The sequence below is a fragment of the Engystomops pustulosus genome, chromosome 1 (assembly GCF_040894005.1).
Source record: "Engystomops pustulosus chromosome 1, aEngPut4.maternal, whole genome shotgun sequence".
Classification (NCBI taxonomy): Eukaryota; Metazoa; Chordata; class Amphibia; order Anura; family Leptodactylidae; genus Engystomops; species Engystomops pustulosus.
Genome location: NC_092411.1, coordinates 194,581,836 through 194,602,058, shown reverse-complemented (window position 1 = coordinate 194,602,058; position 20,223 = coordinate 194,581,836). Strand labels below are relative to the sequence as shown.

Sequence of the window (20,223 nt, the reverse complement as noted above, 5' to 3'; positions counted from 1 at the left end):
ATATTAATTCCTTTTGTTCTTTAGACCAAACAAGTCTCTTCTACTTGTTGCCTATCTTTAGCAGTGGTTTCCTAGTAGTTATTTTACCATGAAGGCTGCTGCACCCAGTTTCCTCTTTACAGTTGTTGTAGAGATGCGTCTGCTGCTAGAACTCTGTGTGGCATTGACCTGGTCTCTAATGTGAGCTGCCGTTAACCTGCGATTTCTGAGGCTGATGAACTTATCCTTCCCAGCAGAGGAAGGCAAGAAATCCCACTTATTAAACAGGGCACACCTGCGATGTGAAAACCTTTTCTGGTGACTATCTCATGAAGCTCATCAAGAGAATGCCAAGAGTGTGCAAAGCAGTAAACAAAGCAAAATGTGGCAACTTTGAAGAACCTAGCATATAAGACATATTTTTAGTTGTTTCCCACTTTTTTGTTAAAAGGGTATTCCAGGAATCAGCATAATTAATATACAAATGGGTACTTAAAATATAAGCTGATGTGTAATTAGTTATTTAAAATGTTGCAGAAAATGCTGTGGATATACACTGTAAGGAAGAATTAAAATGCTACTGGCCCTTTAATCAGTACAGTGCGAAGCAGACACAGGATAGAAGATGGCTGCTGGTTACATGTCCACATCATGTCCTGCAGCTGCCTGGGCAGGTCATGTGATCAATACTATGTTTGCTTGTAGTCGGTTGGTTGCAGTGCATCCAGTATGGACAGTGTTGTGCAGGAATGGCAGTTACACATCATTACTATGGTAACAGAGCAAGAAAGTCTGTTACATCATCACTGGGAGCAGAGCAAAAGAGGGAGAAGGAGTTACTGGGAACTAAACGATCATGAGACTTGTATTTTCCAGTGGCGGCCATCTTGGTAATAACCCCACCTACTTTAGAGAGACCGTAAAGTGTTGTGAATCATAAAATCAAACTATTTAATATCCATTTTGTGACTAATGACATTTGAGTTTTTATCTATTCATTTATCTATAGCATCATGGGTTTTTGTATCAGACGTTCATATTCTTGGAATACTCCTTTAAGTATATAATTCCACATGTGTTAATTCATAGTTGTGATGCCTTCAGTGTGAATCTACATTTTTTATAGTCATAAAAATACAGAAAACTCTTTGAAAGAGATGTGTCCAAACTTTTGGTCTGTACTGTAAATATATAAATAAATTATAAAAAGCTTGACAAAGGCTGGAACATAGCTGAAACGTTGAAAAAGGTACAATAAATACCACATTTGTTTTCAATAATTGGAGTGCTGCCGTTTTCTTACTTTGATATATAGATATATATACATTTATACATACAGTGATACACAAAACCATCCCAAACACTTGACGTACACATGACGTACAGTTTACGCTTTCCCTAAAAAGAAAGATTAGCACTGAAAAAGTCAAGTAACTTGACCTTTGGTTCTAAATTTGACTTACCACAGTGTCCATGGCCTCTAGTTTTGCTCTATCAATACAGGGAAGAAGCGTGAACCCTGAGCTTCCTGCAACCTCTGTCCCTGCCTAATTTCTGACCATTTGCCAAGCTGCAAGCATCAACTGGGCTGTAGTTTCAATTCTGTACAGTAGTAGTACAGAAAGGCAAACAAAAAGGGTCAAAATACCAAGATCGTGACAAGGTACAAACTCATAGGCAGAGAAATAGTCAAAGTTCAGGCAGATGGCTAAAATTACAACTAAATCATTGGTGTACTAACCCCTTAATGACCGCCATATCAGGTTTTTATGACGGCCATTAAGGGCACTTTTTCTGACATGTCGTCTTTCTACGTTGGCACGTTAGAAGAAGATTGCAGGGGATCACATTCTGAAAATTCCGATGTTGGGCTGCGACGTCAAAGCCCAGACCTGGCACTAACACCTGGGATGAAAAAATCTCTGATCCTGGGTATTAAACCCCTTACTGACCATGGTCAAGGAAGCGTGTCAGTGTATCCACCATGTATTGGACCCATTTCCCCTGGTGTGCTTACCGGGGTGATCCTTTCCATAATGCTGCAGGCCGCGGTTTATAACACTAACGAAAGTAAGTACCGGCACCAGCTCACCCTGAGCTGGTGCTCTGTACTTACAGCTTACACCTACCATTCTAAATGGTAGGTTTTCTTTAAGGACGCAGGGTTTTTCGGCTCATTTCTCGCTCTCCAACTTCAAAAATCCTTAACTTTTTCATTTTTGCCATCTTCTGACGCTAATAACTTTTTCATACTTTGGCGCACGGAGGTGTGTGAGGGGTCATTTTTTGCGAAATGAGGCGACGTTTTCAATGCTACCATTTTCAGGTCTGTGCGACATTTTGATCATTTTTTATTTCATTTTTTATGTTATGTAAAAAGGTGTAAAAGTCGCATTTCGGACATTTGGGCGCCATTTCCCGCCGAATTTTTAATATTTTATTTATTTTTATTTTTTTTTAACTTTTTTTTTAACTTTTTTTTTCCCACTATTTTTTAGACCATCTAGGGTACATTAACCCTAGATGGTCAGATCTCTCCTACCATATAGTGCAATACTACAGTATTGCAATATATGGCATTTTTGCAGGTCATACATTACAATGAGCCACTGGCTCATTGTAACGAACCTGCATAAGCCATGTAGCCTCGTGTCAAAAGAAGACCGAGGCTACCATGGTAACCGATCGCCGCCCCCCCTGATGACGTTCGGGGGCACGGCGATCGTAATAAAGATGGCGGCGCCCGCACGCCGCCGTCTTTTCCCAAATATTACCGATTTGTGCTGTTTTTCCCTGAATTTCCCTGGGTTTTTGGCGCACACATTCGGATTGTGCCGCATTGTCGCTGGCATGCATGCGATGGAAATCGGGAGACGTGGCCATCGGAAAACACGACGGATTCGGAAAAAACGCTGAATTTTTTTTAAAAAATGTGTCGCTTGACACGCGCTTACCTGCACCCAAGATAGGATGGTGAACTCTGGCGAACTCTGGCGGACTTCAGCGCATTAGTGACACCTGGTGGACATCAGACGCACTACCTTAGTGAATCGCTCAAAGACCCGAATACTCGACGGACAATGCGCCGCTGGATCGCGACAGGACCGGGTAAGTAAATGTGCCCCACAGTGTGACAAGAAAGCAATCTCAAAATCCCCTGGATATGTTAAAGCATTACAAATGTATAACCTCCTATAATGACACAGGGCAAATTTAAAAAATCAGGCTTGGTCCTAAAGCCCTAAAATTGGCTTAAACCTAAAGGGGTTAAACTAGCAAGTATAAATAAAGTGAGTGGTTGCTACCCCTGCAGCCAATTGGTTTGGCCATCCATAACTCCATAGCACCTTACACACTCCTATCACAGAAATACTGCTGACTTGTCAATCAGCCTCCCACAAAAAAAATTGAGCCATGAGAAATGGACCGCAGAACCTCACTTTACCAAAAACCAAGGAAGGAGCAGAAGGAATAAATTCAGAGAGTTCTGACAGGTAGGTCGGAAATCATGGTGTATTTCTCTACAATGTGCTGCCAGAAGATTATAACACTAGGTGGATGTGCTATCATAGTATCATAGTTGTTAAGGATGAAAAAAGTGTTTCTTTGGTAAGTAAGATCTGAGCAAAACTGATGTTTAAAAGTGGTAGATTTCCTTTAAGTGGAATTTGTATATAAGTTGGAACTTGTATATTTTCTAATTGTACTTACAGACAATTTTTTTTGTTCCTGTGACATCTGGATTTATAATAAAACTAAAGGACCAATCTTGCACGCAACCCAGGGAATGCCTGTACAGGCAGTCCCCAGGTTACGTACAGGATAGGGTCCGGAGGTTTGTTCTTAAGTTGAATTTGTATGTAAGTCGAAACTGTATATTTTATAATTGTAGATCCAGACAAAAAAAATTTGGGCCCCAGTGACAATTGGAGTTTAAAATTTTTTGCTGTAATGGGACCAAGGATTATCCATAAAGTTTCATTACATACACGTTACAACTGATCATTGCAGTCTGGGACTATAGTAAAGCATTCAGAAAGCTTCACCAGAGGTCAGAGGGGTCTGTCTGCAACTATGGGTTGTCTGTAAGTCGGGTGTCCTTAAGTAGGGGACCGCCTGTACTATGCTTTTATTATTTTAATTATAATTTGGAATTCTCCCAGTTCAAAGTCCAGCTCGACGGTCACATATAGCCAAAGCAGGAGATGGACGTATATGCTTGTGCTAGAGATAGGGGAATTGATTTACTAGTCTTTAGGACCGATTAGCATCTTGGAGAATAAATAGAGTAAAGAATTTGTAAAGATTTGCTCAGGTCTAGCCAGCAGGTGGCAAGGTGCGATGTATCTCTCATGAGAGGGATGTGGCACGCAGAGTGGGCGCAGCTTCAGCCTGGCATCTGTCTCACCCCTGCATAGCACATGCCTGGAGCTACCAGACAAGCATGATCTGTAAGAGGTATGAGCTACCTGAATGTACATGTGTGCTATTAGTGAGATTCATGAATGCACTACTGTTTCCTGTGTGTATTCCCTGCAGGGGGCAGTTGCTAGGGTGACCGGCATTCCCACAGCTACAGGCTGGTTACTATTGCTTCCATTGTATGCAGGCTGGAGGTGACAAGCATAGAAGGCATCCGATACACTCTGAATTCTAACCACACATCACACACCCAGCGCCACTTCACATTTAGCTAGATCAGCATACACAACTGCCTGATTTGTCTATGATTTCCATTGGGAGTCATCAGGCTCAGGGCACATAGACGTTCCATAGACTGCTATCTTTCTCCTGACACTTACACTGGATTAGTTGTAGAGAATGCTGCAGTTCTGCAGTTGGATCCTGTGCCAGCAATGGATTCTTCCTTTGTCTTGTGACTCTGAATGAAGAAGACTGATGCTTATTAACAAACATTAGGTAGGTGGCATGTATGCGTACAACATAAAAGCCTTTTCAATTGAGTGCCGCATGACTGTATAGATAAGAGGATGCTTGTATCCGTCTGCTGCATATGTCATCCTTTCACTTCTACTATTACCGTACATCTCCTGGGAGAGCTTCAGATATGGGAATCTTTTGCCACCAAATATTTATTCTGCTTCTTACAGTGCTGACAGAATAGAAAGCATTATTTTACACTCCATTCAAAAGTTGATAAATCATCATAGTCTTAGTGACATCATCACCACATTGTGTTCAAGATATTACAGACAAATTCTGTATGATAGAAATCCGCACATGTCTTTGTCATTATAGGCGAGCTGCTTAACCACATATAGTATAAACCACTAGCAAATGCATCTTACATCCTAACAAAATATAGCATAATACATCTGCAAGTAAGGTGAGCCTAGTAGACGTGTCATTGTTCAGTACATTCTAAATTCATTTAAAGGGCTCATAATGTGAATAGCTGGCATGTTGCTTGTGGCTAAGAATTTTGGCTCTGATTGTGTCAAAAGAAGAGCAAATGGTATATTACATATTTATTATGTGTTTTACATACTTTGTGCACCTAGCTTGACGCATTGGAAAAATATCTACAAATTGGGGCATGTAAAACAGTGATAAAGTATGCAAACTCGCATACTCCATTTTTTACACAATTGGATAAAAAAGTATGTATTAGTAAAGATGAAATTACAGGCAGTCCACGCGTTACGTACATGATAGCTTCTGTAGGTGTGTTCTTAAGTTGAGTTTTTATGTAAGTTGGAACTGTACATTTTATAATTGTAATCCCAGCCAGAATTTTTGTGGTCTCTGTGACAATTGGATTATAAAAATGTTTGGTTGTCATAAGAATCAGGATTAACAATGAAGCTTCATTACAGACACCTGTGATAACTATTATAGCTGTTTATTGTAGCCTTGGACTAAAGTACAATAAATTACCAATATCCAGAGGTCTGTTTGTAACTAGGAGTTGTCTGTAAATCTGGTGTTCTTTGATTTGTGTACTCAGGATTTGTTTTGCCTGCCAGTATCTCAATCATCCTATGTATTCATATAATAATTTGGGAAGATTTTGTACTAAATTCCATAGTTTATTTTTTCATAAAGAGTAGGCTAGTTACCAGGCTGATATCAATGTGTGGCGTCTGACCAAACGGTATGGTACCTCCTTGGGCTCATACTATGAGGCTGCAATCTTGGTGGCCTGAGGCCTACAGCTTTTTGGGCATGTATTCCTGACTCACTGAGGACAGTACAAGATGCAAGAGACAGTCAGCAGGTGTCTGATATGGTGTCCAAGACCATAACGCTCCCAGGGAAGGGTTAGGATTCAAGTCACTACTGATAGAAGTGTGTGCTCCCTTTTTTGGCATTAGCCAATAATATCAGTCCATAAAAATTGTTCTGGTGGGTCCTAGGCAGCCCAGTCCTACAATGGTTCCCTTTCAAATGTAGTGTTCCCTCTTCAAAACGGGTGCAGCAAAATTATGCTATCAAATAGTATAACCCTCAAGGGGTGTAACAGGAATATGCTGGACCCCAATGCAGCTCAAATGAAATCTACCGTCAAGGATTATAAACCAAGCACACTGACATACTGGTGTGCTTTTAGCTTCTTATTCCCTGGGTTTAATAAAAAAAAGGTTTTAAAATTATGCAAATGGCGACTGGAGCCCCTCAGACTCATTTTCTAATTTGTTCAAGCCTTTTATTCTTAAAAAGACGGGCATAAGAAGAAGAGTGGATCCTACCAGAGGAGGCACACAGTTGAAGGCAAAATTCTCTTTTCAAGCAACTTAGATCTTTCACCATGGATGGTTCCTGGGTTCCCCCACTTATATATTAGCACGCAATTGAGAATGGAACTCATGTCTTAAAATAAACTTTGGTGGGAGTAAGCGCATCATTAAATGGGCTATGTTTAAAACTGTAATAAGACTTCCCTTAATTACCTAAGCTTCTAATCAAGGTGTGAATTTAGCATATTCAGGGCACACCTTAGAGGCCTAGTAAACGCATTCTACTCGCCCAAGCAGGTTCATCTAGTCTAGCCCTTATCATTATGTTGTTTAGGAAAGGCCATAAGGAATCTGACCACCATGCCCCCAGTGACAGAGCAATGGTTTTCTAGTACTGAATTAGGTATCACTATTGTCCATGGGGCTTTGTTTGGTGCTGCAGCTAAGTCCTATTCATTTGATATACAGTACTAAACACAAAAAGTGGATATAGATTTCATTGTGTTGGGTATTTCAGTGAAGGAGCCAAGGCATTATAGCCATTTATTTTGCTTATATATGACAAAAAATACATATTTATGAAAGAATTGCCATTCTTAAGTGATTTTAATGCAAAAACAGTTTTTATTAACTGAGTCTTTTCTTCTTAGTTCAAACGTAAGGTAAATCAAGAAATGTCACGTGCTAGTGTGAATAAGCCCTATTATTGTAAAGGCCTAATGGGATCCCCTTAACCCTTTAAGGATCTGGCCCTTTTTTGTTTTTCCATTTCCATTTTTCACTCCCCACAATCCAAAATCTATAACTTTTTTTTTTTTTTTACACGTAAAGAGCTGTGTGACAGCTTTTCTGCAAATTACACTTCATAGTGATGATATTTATTCTTCCATGCCGTGTACTGGGAAATAGGAAAAAAATTCCAAATGCAGTGAAATTGGTGAAAAAACGCATTTGTGCCGTTTTCTTGTGGGCTTGGATTTTACAGCTTTCACTGTGCGCCCCAAATGACATGTCTACTTTATTCTTTGCGTAGGTGCTATCAAGGGGATATCAAATTTGTATAGGTTTTATAATGTTTTCATACATTTACAAAATTAAAATAACTTTTTCATACTTTGGTGTAGGAGCTGTGGGTGGTGTCATTTTTTGCAACTTTTGATGAAGTTTTCAATGCTACCATTATGAGGACTGTACGACCTTTTGATCACTTTTTATTGAATTTTTTATATTTTTTAAAATGGCAAAAAAGTGGCATTTTTAAATTCGGGCGCCGTTAAAGGGTTAAATGCAGTGAAAACCCATTATTATATTTTGATAGATTGGGAATTTTCGGACGCGGCATCCCTAATGTACCTAAGGGAAGGGGGGGGGGGGGGTGATTTGAATGTTGAGGTTTTTTTATCATTATTTTTTTAAAAACTTTTTTTATTTTATTTTTACTATTTATCAGACCCCCTAGGGTACTTGGTTGTCTGATTGATCCTACCATATACTGCCATACTACTGTATTACAGTATATGGGGATTTTCATCCTCATTCATTACAATTTGCAATTAGCACATAGTAATGAATGGGTTAAATCCAGACAGCTTTAGATCTTCGGAAGACACAAGGCTGTCATGGCAACCAACAAGATGGCGGCACCCATGGTGGCGATGTGCGGGTTAACACCCGCGATCGATGCTAGCACTGATCGCGGGTGTTACCAGTAAGTCTTTGCTCTGATATGCAGCAAAGACTTACCGGCTATGGACAAGGCTCAGCCCATGAGCCCTCTCCATGCACCCACAGCTGACTCGTGACGTGCTATTACGTAACGGGTCGTTAAAGAGTTAATATTGCAGCCAACTACTTCATAAACGTTCAGCTATGTTTAAGTTTATGTGTAGCGATTGAAGGAAAAGAAAATGTTGAACATCTCTGGTACTGGCTTTCTTATTTAAGAAGAAAGGGATCAGGTGGATAACAATTCATATTTATAGAATATCTATAGGACCTTACACATTAGATTGTATAATAATGATAATAATCTTTATTTATGTAGCGTCATAGTATTTTGTAACACTTTACAAATCACAGTCATATGGAACAACAGGACTGAGGGCCCTGCTCACAAGCGCTTACAGACTATGTCGATTGCAATCTACTAATTTTAATGGGGATATACAGTACAGACCAAAAGTGTTCTGTATTTTCATGAATATAAAAATTGTAGATTCACACTGAAGGCATCAAAACTTTGAATTAACACATGTGGAATTATATACTTATATACAAAAAAGTGTGAAACCACTAAAAATATGTCTTATATTCTAGGTTCTTCAAAGTGCCACCTTTTGCTTTGATTACTACTTTGCACACTCTTTGCATTCTCTTGATGAGCTTCAAGAGGTAGTCACCTGAAATGGTTTAATAAGTGGGATTTTTTGCCTTATAAAAGGGGTTGGGACCATCAGTTGTGTTGCGGAGAAGTCAGGTGGATATACAGCTGATAATCCTACTGATTAGACTATTAGCTGCTTTTTTCTAGCCATAATACAAATTCTAAGAAGATAAAAATTAGTGGCCATCATTACTTTAAGAAATGGAGGTCAGTCAGTCTGAAAAATAGGGAAAACTTTGAAAATGTCCCCAAGTGCAGTTGCAAAAACCAACAAGCGTTACAAAGAAACTGGCTGACACGAGGACTGCCCCAGGAAAGGAAGAGTTCATCTGAGTCTACAACCTCAGAAGTCTCAGGTTAACAGCACCTCAGATTAGAGACCAGGTCAATGCCACACAGAGTTCTAGCAGCAGACACATCTCTACAACAACTGGTAAGAGGAGACTGTGTGCACTAGGCCATCATAGTAAAATAGCTGCTAAGAAACTACTGCTAAGGTCAGGCAACACGCACAAGAGACTTGTTTGGGCTAAAGAACACAAGGAATGGACATTGGACCAGTGGAAATCTGTGCTTCAGTCTGTTGAGTCCAAATTTGAGATCTTTAGTTCCAACCACCGTGTCTTTGTGCGACGCACAAAATGTGAACAAATGATGTAGTCTACAAACCTGGTTCCCACTGTGAAGCATGGAGGAGGAGGTGTGATGGTGTAGGGGTGCTTTCCTGGTGACACTGTTGGGGATTTATTCAAAATTGAAGGTATACTAAACCAGCATGGTTACTACAGCATCCTGCAGCGGCTATTCCATCCGATATGCGTTTAGTTGGACCATCATTTATTTTTCAACAGGACAATGACCCCAAACACACCTCCTGGCTGTGTAAGGGCTGTTTGACCAAGTGGGAGAGTGATGGGGTGCTATGCCAGGTGACTGGCCTCCACAGTAACCAGACCTGAAGCCAATTGAGATGGTTTGGGGTAAGCTGGACCACAGATTGAAGGCAAAATGTCCAACAAGTGCTAAGCATCTCTGGGAATTCCTTAAAGACTGTTGAAAGATCATTTTAGGTGACTACCTCTTGAAGCTCATTCTCAAGAGAATGCCAAGAGTGTACAAAGCAGTGATCAAAGCAAAAGGTGCCTACTTTAAAGAACCTAAAATATAAAACATAGTTTCAGTGGTTTAATACCTTTTTGTTAAGTATATAATTCAACGTGTTTTAATTCATAGTTTTAATGCCTTCAGTGTGAATCTACAATTTTTATAGTCATGAAAATACAGAAAGCTCTTTGAATGAGAAGGTGTGTCCACACTTTTGGTCTGTACTGTACTTTTGTTCTGTAATATACTATATATAATATATATACATAGTCACTTCTTTTCGTTATTCTGGTAGCTATATTATACATGTATCTGGCTCATTACAGTGGAAAATTAGTTCTACAGCCAGCTCATTATAATAGAGCATTCACAGATATTACATCCAATGCTTATTGCAATACTAATATTGTCCCAGAGTCCTGCTGCTTCTCATTATATGTTACACAGGTCACTGATGAAATATATGTTTTTATAGTGCAATGTGATAAAAAAATATCAATAAAACGTTTATGAGGTTGTGTTCAGTGCAGGAAACATCAGACATCTCAGATAATATTATGTTACAAAGGGCAATGATGTAGTATGCTAATAAATATCATGCCACATAAATTGTCAGAGTCTTCATTAAAGCTGAGACCACCAGCAGCAGTGACAGGTTTACAGACACTATGGGGTTTCATGTGTTATAAGCTTTTCATGTTTGGAGGCATCTATTACGATCATAGTCATCTGGTGACAATTGTATTTTACAGCGGCTTCTGTTAAGTTCTCACTGTTGCGATGGAAAAGTATGAAAATCTTGGTCTGGTGGGAGAAGGCAGCTATGGGATGGTGATGAAGTGCCGACACAAGGAAAGTGGGAGGATAGTGGCCATCAAAAAGTTTCTGGAAAGTGAAGATGACAAGATGGTTAAGAAAATAGCAATGAGAGAAATTAAATTGCTGAAGGTAAGCTGCTTCTTCTTTATTTGATTCTTTGTATCAGCTAGAATTGGGGATACAGATGTGCTCACACTACATACTGTGATTTGCCAATTGAATAACAATGAAATAAACACACTCTGGTTTTTCTACTGTGGATTTTTCTTTGATGAAAATCTGCATTGTAGTAGATAGCTAATGTTTCCACCATAGTAACCCACACCAATGACTGTTAAGAAAGACTGTAAGTGCCCCTGCACATGCCTCTGCACATATTCATTTGTAAAGGAAGTGTATAATGGTGGAGGAGCAAGCCACATTGAGAGCAGAAAACCAAACCATCAATGTACCCCTACCTTGCCCCCCACGCCCAACATCCCCCTCCTGTCCCGACCGTGCAAAGAAGAGAGAGGTAAGACAAAGGGGAAAAAAACTTCAAATTTCCTCAAGCTTTGGCCCCCCTACCAGCCAGATCTTCCTTCGGTTATGAAGATACCCATGGCGGGAATAACTTATTTTTCCCAGGCTTTGATCTTGTTGATCAGAGATAACCATTCTTTAAAAGAGGGGCTTTGTGAGCTACCCCATCTTCTAGCAATGCCTAATCTGGCCAATAAATTTATTTACTAAGGGCAGATTTTTTCCCCAGGTCCTGACTCTTTAAATCATAGATACCCAGCAAGGCCACCTGGATGGATCCTGGTAAAGATATAAGCAACACATTCTGAATAATCAGAATTTTTTTTCTTCAATATAGATCTAAATGCGGGCAAGGCCAGACCACATGCTCAAAATCAGTATACATACAGACATACGCCCCACCACTATCAGCAATTTGAAGTAGGTCAGTATATTGTCAAATAAAAAATATGTAGCAAATATCCACAGTCCAAGTGAAAAATAAAAAAGTAACTTTAGCTAATTGATCCAATTAAAACAAATAATCCATGTTGGATATTTAAAGGTTAAAACATTTTCATGTATCTACTCATCAATTAAGTAATTGAGACCAAAATTAATAACAAAGTTATTATTTAGTAACAGTTTCATGTTAACAGTACGTGTTACTAAATAATCATTTCATTATGAATTATGGTCACAATTACTTAATTGATATTGCCGGCCATATCACAGCCGCATCTCAGCCACATCCTGGCTGCTCCGTTTAGGTGCACTTGGAATTGAAAATCCTGAGGACAACAGATTTTACCCTTCAGGAAACACACAATAGGAAAACCTTGATGGCAATAAACTAACCTCTTAAGTATCTAAGCTTCATTACTATCATATGCTGATTCAATATATATGTATAGATTTTTTGAAAAAAGAAGGAAAAGCATATACAGGCAGTCCCCGGGTTACATACAAGATAGGTTCCGTAGGTTTGTTCTTAAGTTGAATTTGTATGTAAGTCAGAACTGTATATTTTATAATTGTAACTCCAGCCAAAAGTTTTTGGCTGGAGTTTAAAATTTTAAAAATGTTGGATTGTCATAAGAAACAGGATTAACAATAAAGCTTAATTGCAGACACCTTTGATAACTGTGAGGCACATACAGCCTCACAAAGCCGCAGCTGCAGCAAATAGGCATTGTCCTATAATTTGCAGTTTTTACAGCACAGCCACTTGGCTTTCATTGGAGAGGGGAGCGGTGAGGAGCGCTCACTCCTTGTCTCTCCTGCATGCTGCTGTATGCTTGTCTTGGCAATAGACCTGGGAAATAATCGTTCCTGTGCAAGGGGCCGTAGACACCCATGCCCCAGGATGTTCACTCACAATGCAATTTGAAATGAAGTGTTAGGAATTAAATATAATCTAGATAAAGGCCAACTGGGAGAGACAGTAAGCATAGGAGTAATTTTAGTTGGGACCTTGGGATAAAGTGGTGTGGGGACAAAGAAGGCATCCATCCCAAATACTATAGAATTTAGTTTCCATGGAGAAATCAATTTCTTAAAATGAAGTTGAGATAACAGGATCTAGTACCAGAGACCTTTTATAGCAAAAAGGTTCTTCTTGAGTATAGACTTCCAGATCAATACATCTACAAATAAAATAAGACATTACAGTCCATTACAGGAACCTGCTTGCAAGAGCTTACAACCTATAAGTTGGAGGAATGGGCAAAGGAGGTAATTGTGTTTGTATAATGATCCAGCCATTCTTTATAAGGCATCTGAATAAATTAAATAATTCTATTTAAAAATAATGCTGCTGATCCTGTGGTCATCATTGGCCATATTTCCCATTTTTTTAAATAAAACCTACTCAACTGCTCCCAAAAGCCTCTCAAAGTAGCCCCTCAGTATGTCATTAAAGGTACCCTGGATACGCTCTGGATACTTTGGCCAGATGTCACAATAACCTCTCCTATAAAGAATATAAATCTAGGACAACCTTTCTTTAGAACTGGGTGGCTTCCTCTCCCCCAACAAGCCATGGCTGGGATACCTCCTTCCATGTCACCAAGAGCCACCAACACAGATAGGAGACCATGCCAAGGCCTAGAGTTTGCAGTGGGAGCAATTTGACTACAAGCCATAAATGGAGGTAGGGAAGGTGATAGTCGTTGGATCATATGAACCTGTCCCTTAGCTGCTGAAATTCTAGGACTCTTGCTGTTTTTGTAACCACTTTTAGTTGGAATAGAATTTATTAACTTACTTGGGGACTTAATTTGCATTGTGATTCGGGAATAAGAAAACAGGTTTTTCCAGCACAGCAGAATTATGACTTCAATATAGCAATGAAGAATGTATTATACAAACAAAAGGATAACATTTCTGCCATTGTTTATGAAGTATACACTTGTGGGTCATTTGTTACTTTCAATTTATTATGTAAATGTGGGTTAAAGTGCTTACGTGTATTTGCTAGTTGCGTCCACAAACTTTGCACATGTATTGTTGGAAAATAATGATACATCTTGGTATAAAGATTAACTATCGCTCATACACCTACATTATGGAGTTAGGTTTGTCATTTTTATTTGCCATGGCATAGAACCCAAAAGATGATTCAAAATCTATCGACACTATTTATAGGGAACCGGTCATCAGAATTGACCTATTTAACCACTAGCAGAATTTTGTTATGAAGTGAGCAGCTTCTAGATGATGATTCTTTCATAGCCTGGTGTGGTGGCATCATCCAGAAAATCAACTTTGAAGTTAGATGTAAAATGGTTTTATGAAGTCAAGGAGGCGGAGAGTTTGACACTGAAGTCAAGCTTTCCTGCATTATAATGTCCCTTTCACTGTAATTATACTCCTGCATCCAGGGACATCATTGATCAGATCTCCTGAAGTCCTGCGCATAATGTCAATCACATGGTAGGTGTTTAGAGGCATGGAGAGGTTGACTTTATACATCTAACTTCAATGTTGATTTTTGGACGAGTTCACCACGCTGGGTCATGAAAGAAACACGATCTAGAAGCTGTTCAACTACTTGACACCATACTGGTAATGGTTTATCAGGTCAATTTCTGATGACAGGTTCCCTTTAAGGGTGTCGAATTGTAAATTAGGCCAGATTTATTACTAGCAAGTATTAGATTTAGGTGCAAAATATTTGTCTCATGTGTAAGCCTAGTTTAATATAGTGAACAGATTTTAGAATTGCTACAGTTGCTTTGAAGATATAATATGGTATGTCAAGCATGAGCTATAAGCCTATCTTAAAAAGTCTTATTTTGGTAAAATAAAATTGTATAAGAAAATAGACAAAAATACAACAGTTTAACACAACCTGATTTGTTTTGGGCCATTTTAACCCCTGACAGTATGATAGAATGACCTTCTTTGTTAGACACAGTTTCTATAGTTTCAATTTCTGAATTGCATGTGGTCAGGTCTTTTCAATACAAGTCACTTTTTTCTTAATCTTTTTGTATTTCAGATTATTATGAAAAAGTTTCTGTGGATTGTATATTGAACTAAATAAAAGCTACACAACATTTTAGCCTTGTTTGTGTTAGTTGCTTGAGACTATCAAAATCACTACTTTTCTAATAATAGTTTTCTGATCAAAAGCCACCAATAAAAGCCATACTGTTATTGGATATTAGAATATCTAAGTTGGAAACAAGTTGGATTGTCACCATGTCCACCTAGAACTACCTCACATGTGTGATTTTTCCTAAACATAGAAAAACATCACAAAACTTAGCAAGTATAATTATACCCTTAGACTAGGGTTCCATGGTGACATATTAACCACTTACATCTCGGAGCTAAGACAAAGAATGACCTCTGCTCCCGTAGCTTGCCGGTTGAATAGAAAGGCAGTGTGTATATGAATGTCTACTTAATTTGAGTGTCTGCTGTCTTGTTTGACATGTTAAAGGAAATAGCAAATAACCTGACTGGCCATGAACTTAGTAAAATGTGCCTGAGTTCAAGGGCAGAAGAGCACTTAGACAGCCACATACTAAAACAGTGAAGTTTGCAGTCTAGCCAGTCTGACATATCACGGCTGCTAAAGATGGCACTGTAAAAAGTACTGTATACAGAGAAAGCCTAAACATTTTCCTTTTATATCCACGTCATGTGTCATGCCAGCTCATAGGGCTATCGATTAAGATCTAGTGGTTTATAAAATCTGCACCTGATGAGTATCCACAGCTTGTGCTCATAGTTTGTTCTACAACATGTTCATATTAAATTAAAGATGATCCACACTACACCCCCACTCTTGTGTATTCTTTGTTTCCATATCTTTTAATGCTACGTTAATTTTCTCTGTTGCACACATCTTTAATAAAACCTAGGCAACGAGCCTGAAATACAGCACATCAAGCGTGACAGCAGTGGCTGTGCTTGGATGCACTTGGCAGGAAAGCCTTCTCAAATATGTTGTTTACTTCATGTTCTTTCATGACTTAAAGGGCATTTAATTAGGTGACTTTGAGATTAATGTAGTAAGCTGGAAACAATAGGAGTTTTCTGTAGGAAGCACTAAGTTATAAAGGTGAGAAGGCTACCTAATCACATTGGTTACATGCCTATACACTTTATGTATGTTCAATTCAAACACCTTACTGAAGCAAATATTCTGAGAAGAACATGCATTATCATCCTCTATGATGGCCAGTTTACAGTCACAGGGGGGATTTATTGAGCCTTAATAGCCTTAATATTCTCTCCGTCGGTGTACGCCACACTGGATTTAAGTTCTATCCCCCAATTTAAAAAATCGGCGTAGATGTCAGCTATAGCATGCATTCCTGTCCTGTCCCCCCTCCACCCCCACTTTTCACAAAAGTGTTGTGAGGGTCAGAAAATCCTCAAAAAGTTGCAATTCTGGACCATGTTCCAGTAATTTGAACTTTTTCATGCCGTGTATGTGAGAAAACTAGCATGGTATTATAAATCTCCCCCACTGTGTTAAAGGAAACCTACCAACACGGATCTACCTATTAAGGTAGATCCGGTGGCAGGTTCCTCTAATGCAGTGATGGGCAACCTTTTGAGCTTGGTGTGTCAAAATTCGCCAAAAAACCGAGCATAACTTGGGTGATGTGTCACCTTTAGAAAAAAACCTAATTTTGTAATAACATATCCACAGTGGCCTCCTCTTATTAATAACATGTCCAGCAGCGGCCTCCCCTTATTAATAACATGTCCAGCAGCGGCCTCCCCTTATTAAGAACATGTCCAGCAGCGGCCTCCCCTTATTAAGAACATGTCCAGCAGCGGCCTCCCCTTATTAAGAACATGTCCAGGAGTGGCCCCCCCTTATTAAGAACATGTCCAGCAGCAGACTTCCTTCCCTAATAAAATACCCCAGCGGCCTCCCTTTACTACTAAAATACCCCTAGCGGCCTCCCTTTACTACTAAAATACCCCTAGCGGCCTCCCTTTACTACTAAAATACCCCTAGCGGCCTCCCATTACTACTAAAATACCCCTAGCGGCCTCCCTTTACTACTAAAATACCCCTAGCCGCCTCCCTTTACTACTAAAATACCCCTAGCCGCCTCCCTTTACTACTAAAATACCCCTAGCGCCCTCCCTTTACTACTAAAATACCCCTAGCGCCCTTCCTTTACTACTAAAATGCCCCTAGCGGCCTCCCTTTACTACCAAAATACCCCTAGCGCCCTCCCTTTACTACTAGAATACCCCTAGCCGCCTCCCTTTACTACTAAAATACCCCTAGCCGCCTCCCTTTACTACTAAAATACCCCTAGCGCCCTCCCTTTACTACTAAAATACCCCTAGCGCCCTTCCTTTACTACTAAAATGCCCCTAGCGGCCTCCCTTTACTACCAAAATACCCCTAGCGCCCTCCCTTTACTACTAGAATACCCCTAGCCGCCTCCCTTTACTACTAAAATACCCCTAGCCGCCTACTTTTACTACTAAAATACCCCTAACCGCCTCCCTTTAAATATAATATAATAATAAACTTATATACTTACCCAGTGATGTCTTCTTCCCTGTAGCTTTACTGGCAGGTCTGACGATAATGGCGGCTCGGCTCCTCCAGGTAGCACTGCGCGTCTCGAATCACGTGACTCACGTGACCTGACGTCAGGTCGCCTCAGTCACGCGACGAGCAGCGTGCACTGCAGCCTGGAGGAGCCGGAGGAGTTGCAGAGGGTGGGCGGACCAACGCAGCGCCGGACAGGTAAGCAGGGGTCAGAAACACAGGGACGGGGGCGGGACATTAACACAGGGCCAGCACATTACACAGGGGCAGCACATTACACAGGGAGGGGGGCGGACCGCGGGCGCTGGGCGGTCGCGTGTCACCAAAAATGGCTACGCGTGTCATAGGTTCGCCATCACTGCTCTAATGTATAGTAGTGTAGAACCCAGCTTCACAGACGAGAAGCCGCGCCATGTAGACTCAGCTTCAACTACTCCATGCCCTAGTAGCCTCTTTAGGAAATTTGCATATTGGGGGAATTTAAATTTGTAAAAGTTCTGGGCCACGAAACCTTTATAGGTAGATCCGTGGTGGTAGGTTTCCTTTAAAGGCATGTGTTTTTATTGATTTCTCATCCTTAAAATGTCAGATTCATACCAGATTAAGGTAGGGGGGAGTTGCCAGCATAAAACCCCTGCCATTCTGACATTGATGACCCTTGCTAAGGGTACATATATATTATATATTGCCATACGTAAAAAATATAACAAAGTATAGTATAAGATCAAAATTGACATATTTATCCTGCATTTCTTCTGGCTAGAACATGCGATTACTTTAATTTTGGCAGGTACCTGACCAGTGTGACTTCCCCATTTCTGCAAATGACAGGACTACAATGCTGATTTACTGCTGTGGTTCCTTCACTGTTTAGCCATGCACTGTGCCCCGTCTGCCAGTCCTAGCTCCCGGGCTTTGCAGAGTTACAGTCAGCCTCTTTAATTGGAGTTCCCATCTCATGGGGAGTTCCGCCATCTTACATGAAGGTGTCCCAAACGGATTAAATATTGGAGGGATGTAACTGTATGTATTAAAACAATATATCAGGTTACAAATAGATTTTTCTAGGATACTGTATGTGGAATTTATTTGTCCAAAAGCTAAATATATTTTGTCAACAAGTTTCCTATTATTCAAAGTGAGACTAGAGATTGGATCTCTTTAGTTAAGTTCAACCTCTCCTTCTCTGGGTCATGGGAAAGGAGAGTGAAATATATTATTTTCTTGTAGTCTAAACTCAATGGTGTGAAGGAGTTTTGCAAACATGGATTGTATCCATGATATGAATATCTTTAACTGGAGACAGTATAGAATAGTATAGATAGTATAGTTCATTTTTTTAGCTTCATGTGATTTTTGATGCAAAAAATAAAAGTTATTAGTTATTAAACAATTGGAGTTCCTCAACACAACTGATGGCCAGGATGCCACTATTCGGGTGCTATTTATGGTGTTAAATCAGCTTCTCCTTTTCATTTCATTAAAGGGGTATTCCCATCTGGGCATTTACATTTAATTAAATTCATTTGCAATATGTAAACATTTCTTCAATTGGATGTTATTAAAAAAAATGTTCCTGTGTGAAGATAATTTCTCATAAATGTAGTTATTCTGTCCCTTAGAAACGAGATACTTTCCTCGGATACGACCACGTCATACTCTGGCAGCGGTGGCCAGACTTGCGCTATAGAGCCCTGCCGGACCACCAGGATTCAGCCATCATTACCACAGGACGGCTGTGTGACATGTAGTAACTCCCGGACATTTTATATACAATAACCTTTTGTTTCTTTGTGCACTCAATCTATCAGACGTGGCCGTATCCGAGGAAGCCATCTCGTTTCTAAGGGACAACATGGTTACATTTATGAGAAATTATCTTCACACGGGAACATTTTTTTTAATAACATCCAATTGAAGAAATGTTTATATATGGCAGATTAATGAAACTTAATTTAAGTGCCCAGATGAGAATACCCCTTTAATTATTGAAGGTCCCCAAAATAACATGGCATATACTTGCCATATGCCATAACTGGACATGATGGAAATACCTTTGAGACCCCCAGGAGGTTCAGGTATTGAAACTGTAATTTATATCTGTCAAAAATTGCTAGCAAAATTCAGTGGTTCGCATAAAGTGGCTGTTATGAGAGATGATCACTGCTTCATAATGGTTTTATTGGCTGTATTTTCACACTTATGTAAGGCAACTGAACTTATTAGAGGTAAAGAGCTTAAGTGTTCTGAAACTCAATTCATCTGTCTCTTCAGTATACACAGACAATTTATTGTTGGAAACGTGAAATAATCAACTGGCAATCTTTATACTGAACATAATGACAGCTTTAGTGTTATTAGTGTTATTTATGTACTGCACTGTAGGCATGGAGAAACCGCAATAGCGTATTGTTGTACCACTTGTCTGTTTCAGTATGGAGCTTGATGACTGAAGTGAGATAAATGCCAGTTATCTGATACCAGCCAATGTGACAAAATTAGCAAAGTGCCAACATCCTGCTTAATGAAGTGGTGACCTAAAGCTGAACCAGTTGTATATCTTACCTGGTCATGTTGTTGCCATACAGGTTCCTTAATCATAAAATAACCTACATCAACTGTGCTATAATAGAGGTATCTTTGTTATCAAAAATCATTGTTTTTCAGGATACCATTAATATAACCTCCCTCAAGCATATTAA

At 39.6% G+C, this 20,223-nt stretch overlaps 1 protein-coding gene across 4 annotated transcripts in view; it reads left to right on the top strand.

The window, feature by feature from the left end:
- The first annotated feature begins 780 nt into the window (after positions 1-780).
- The window catches only part of CDKL2 (cyclin dependent kinase like 2), a 41,495-nt gene continuing 22,052 nt past the window's right edge, over positions 781-20,223 (top strand). For 2 of the 4 annotated variants that reach the window (XR_011848949.1, XM_072117222.1), the window contains exons 1-2: positions 4,447-4,899; positions 10,917-11,112. Coding sequence is in view for 3 of the 4 variants with exons in the window: in XM_072117222.1 (XP_071973323.1) it covers positions 10,945-11,112 (168 nt within the window). In the remaining variant the exon portion in view is untranslated. The other 2 variants (XM_072117242.1, XM_072117230.1) reach the window with 2 other exon arrangements.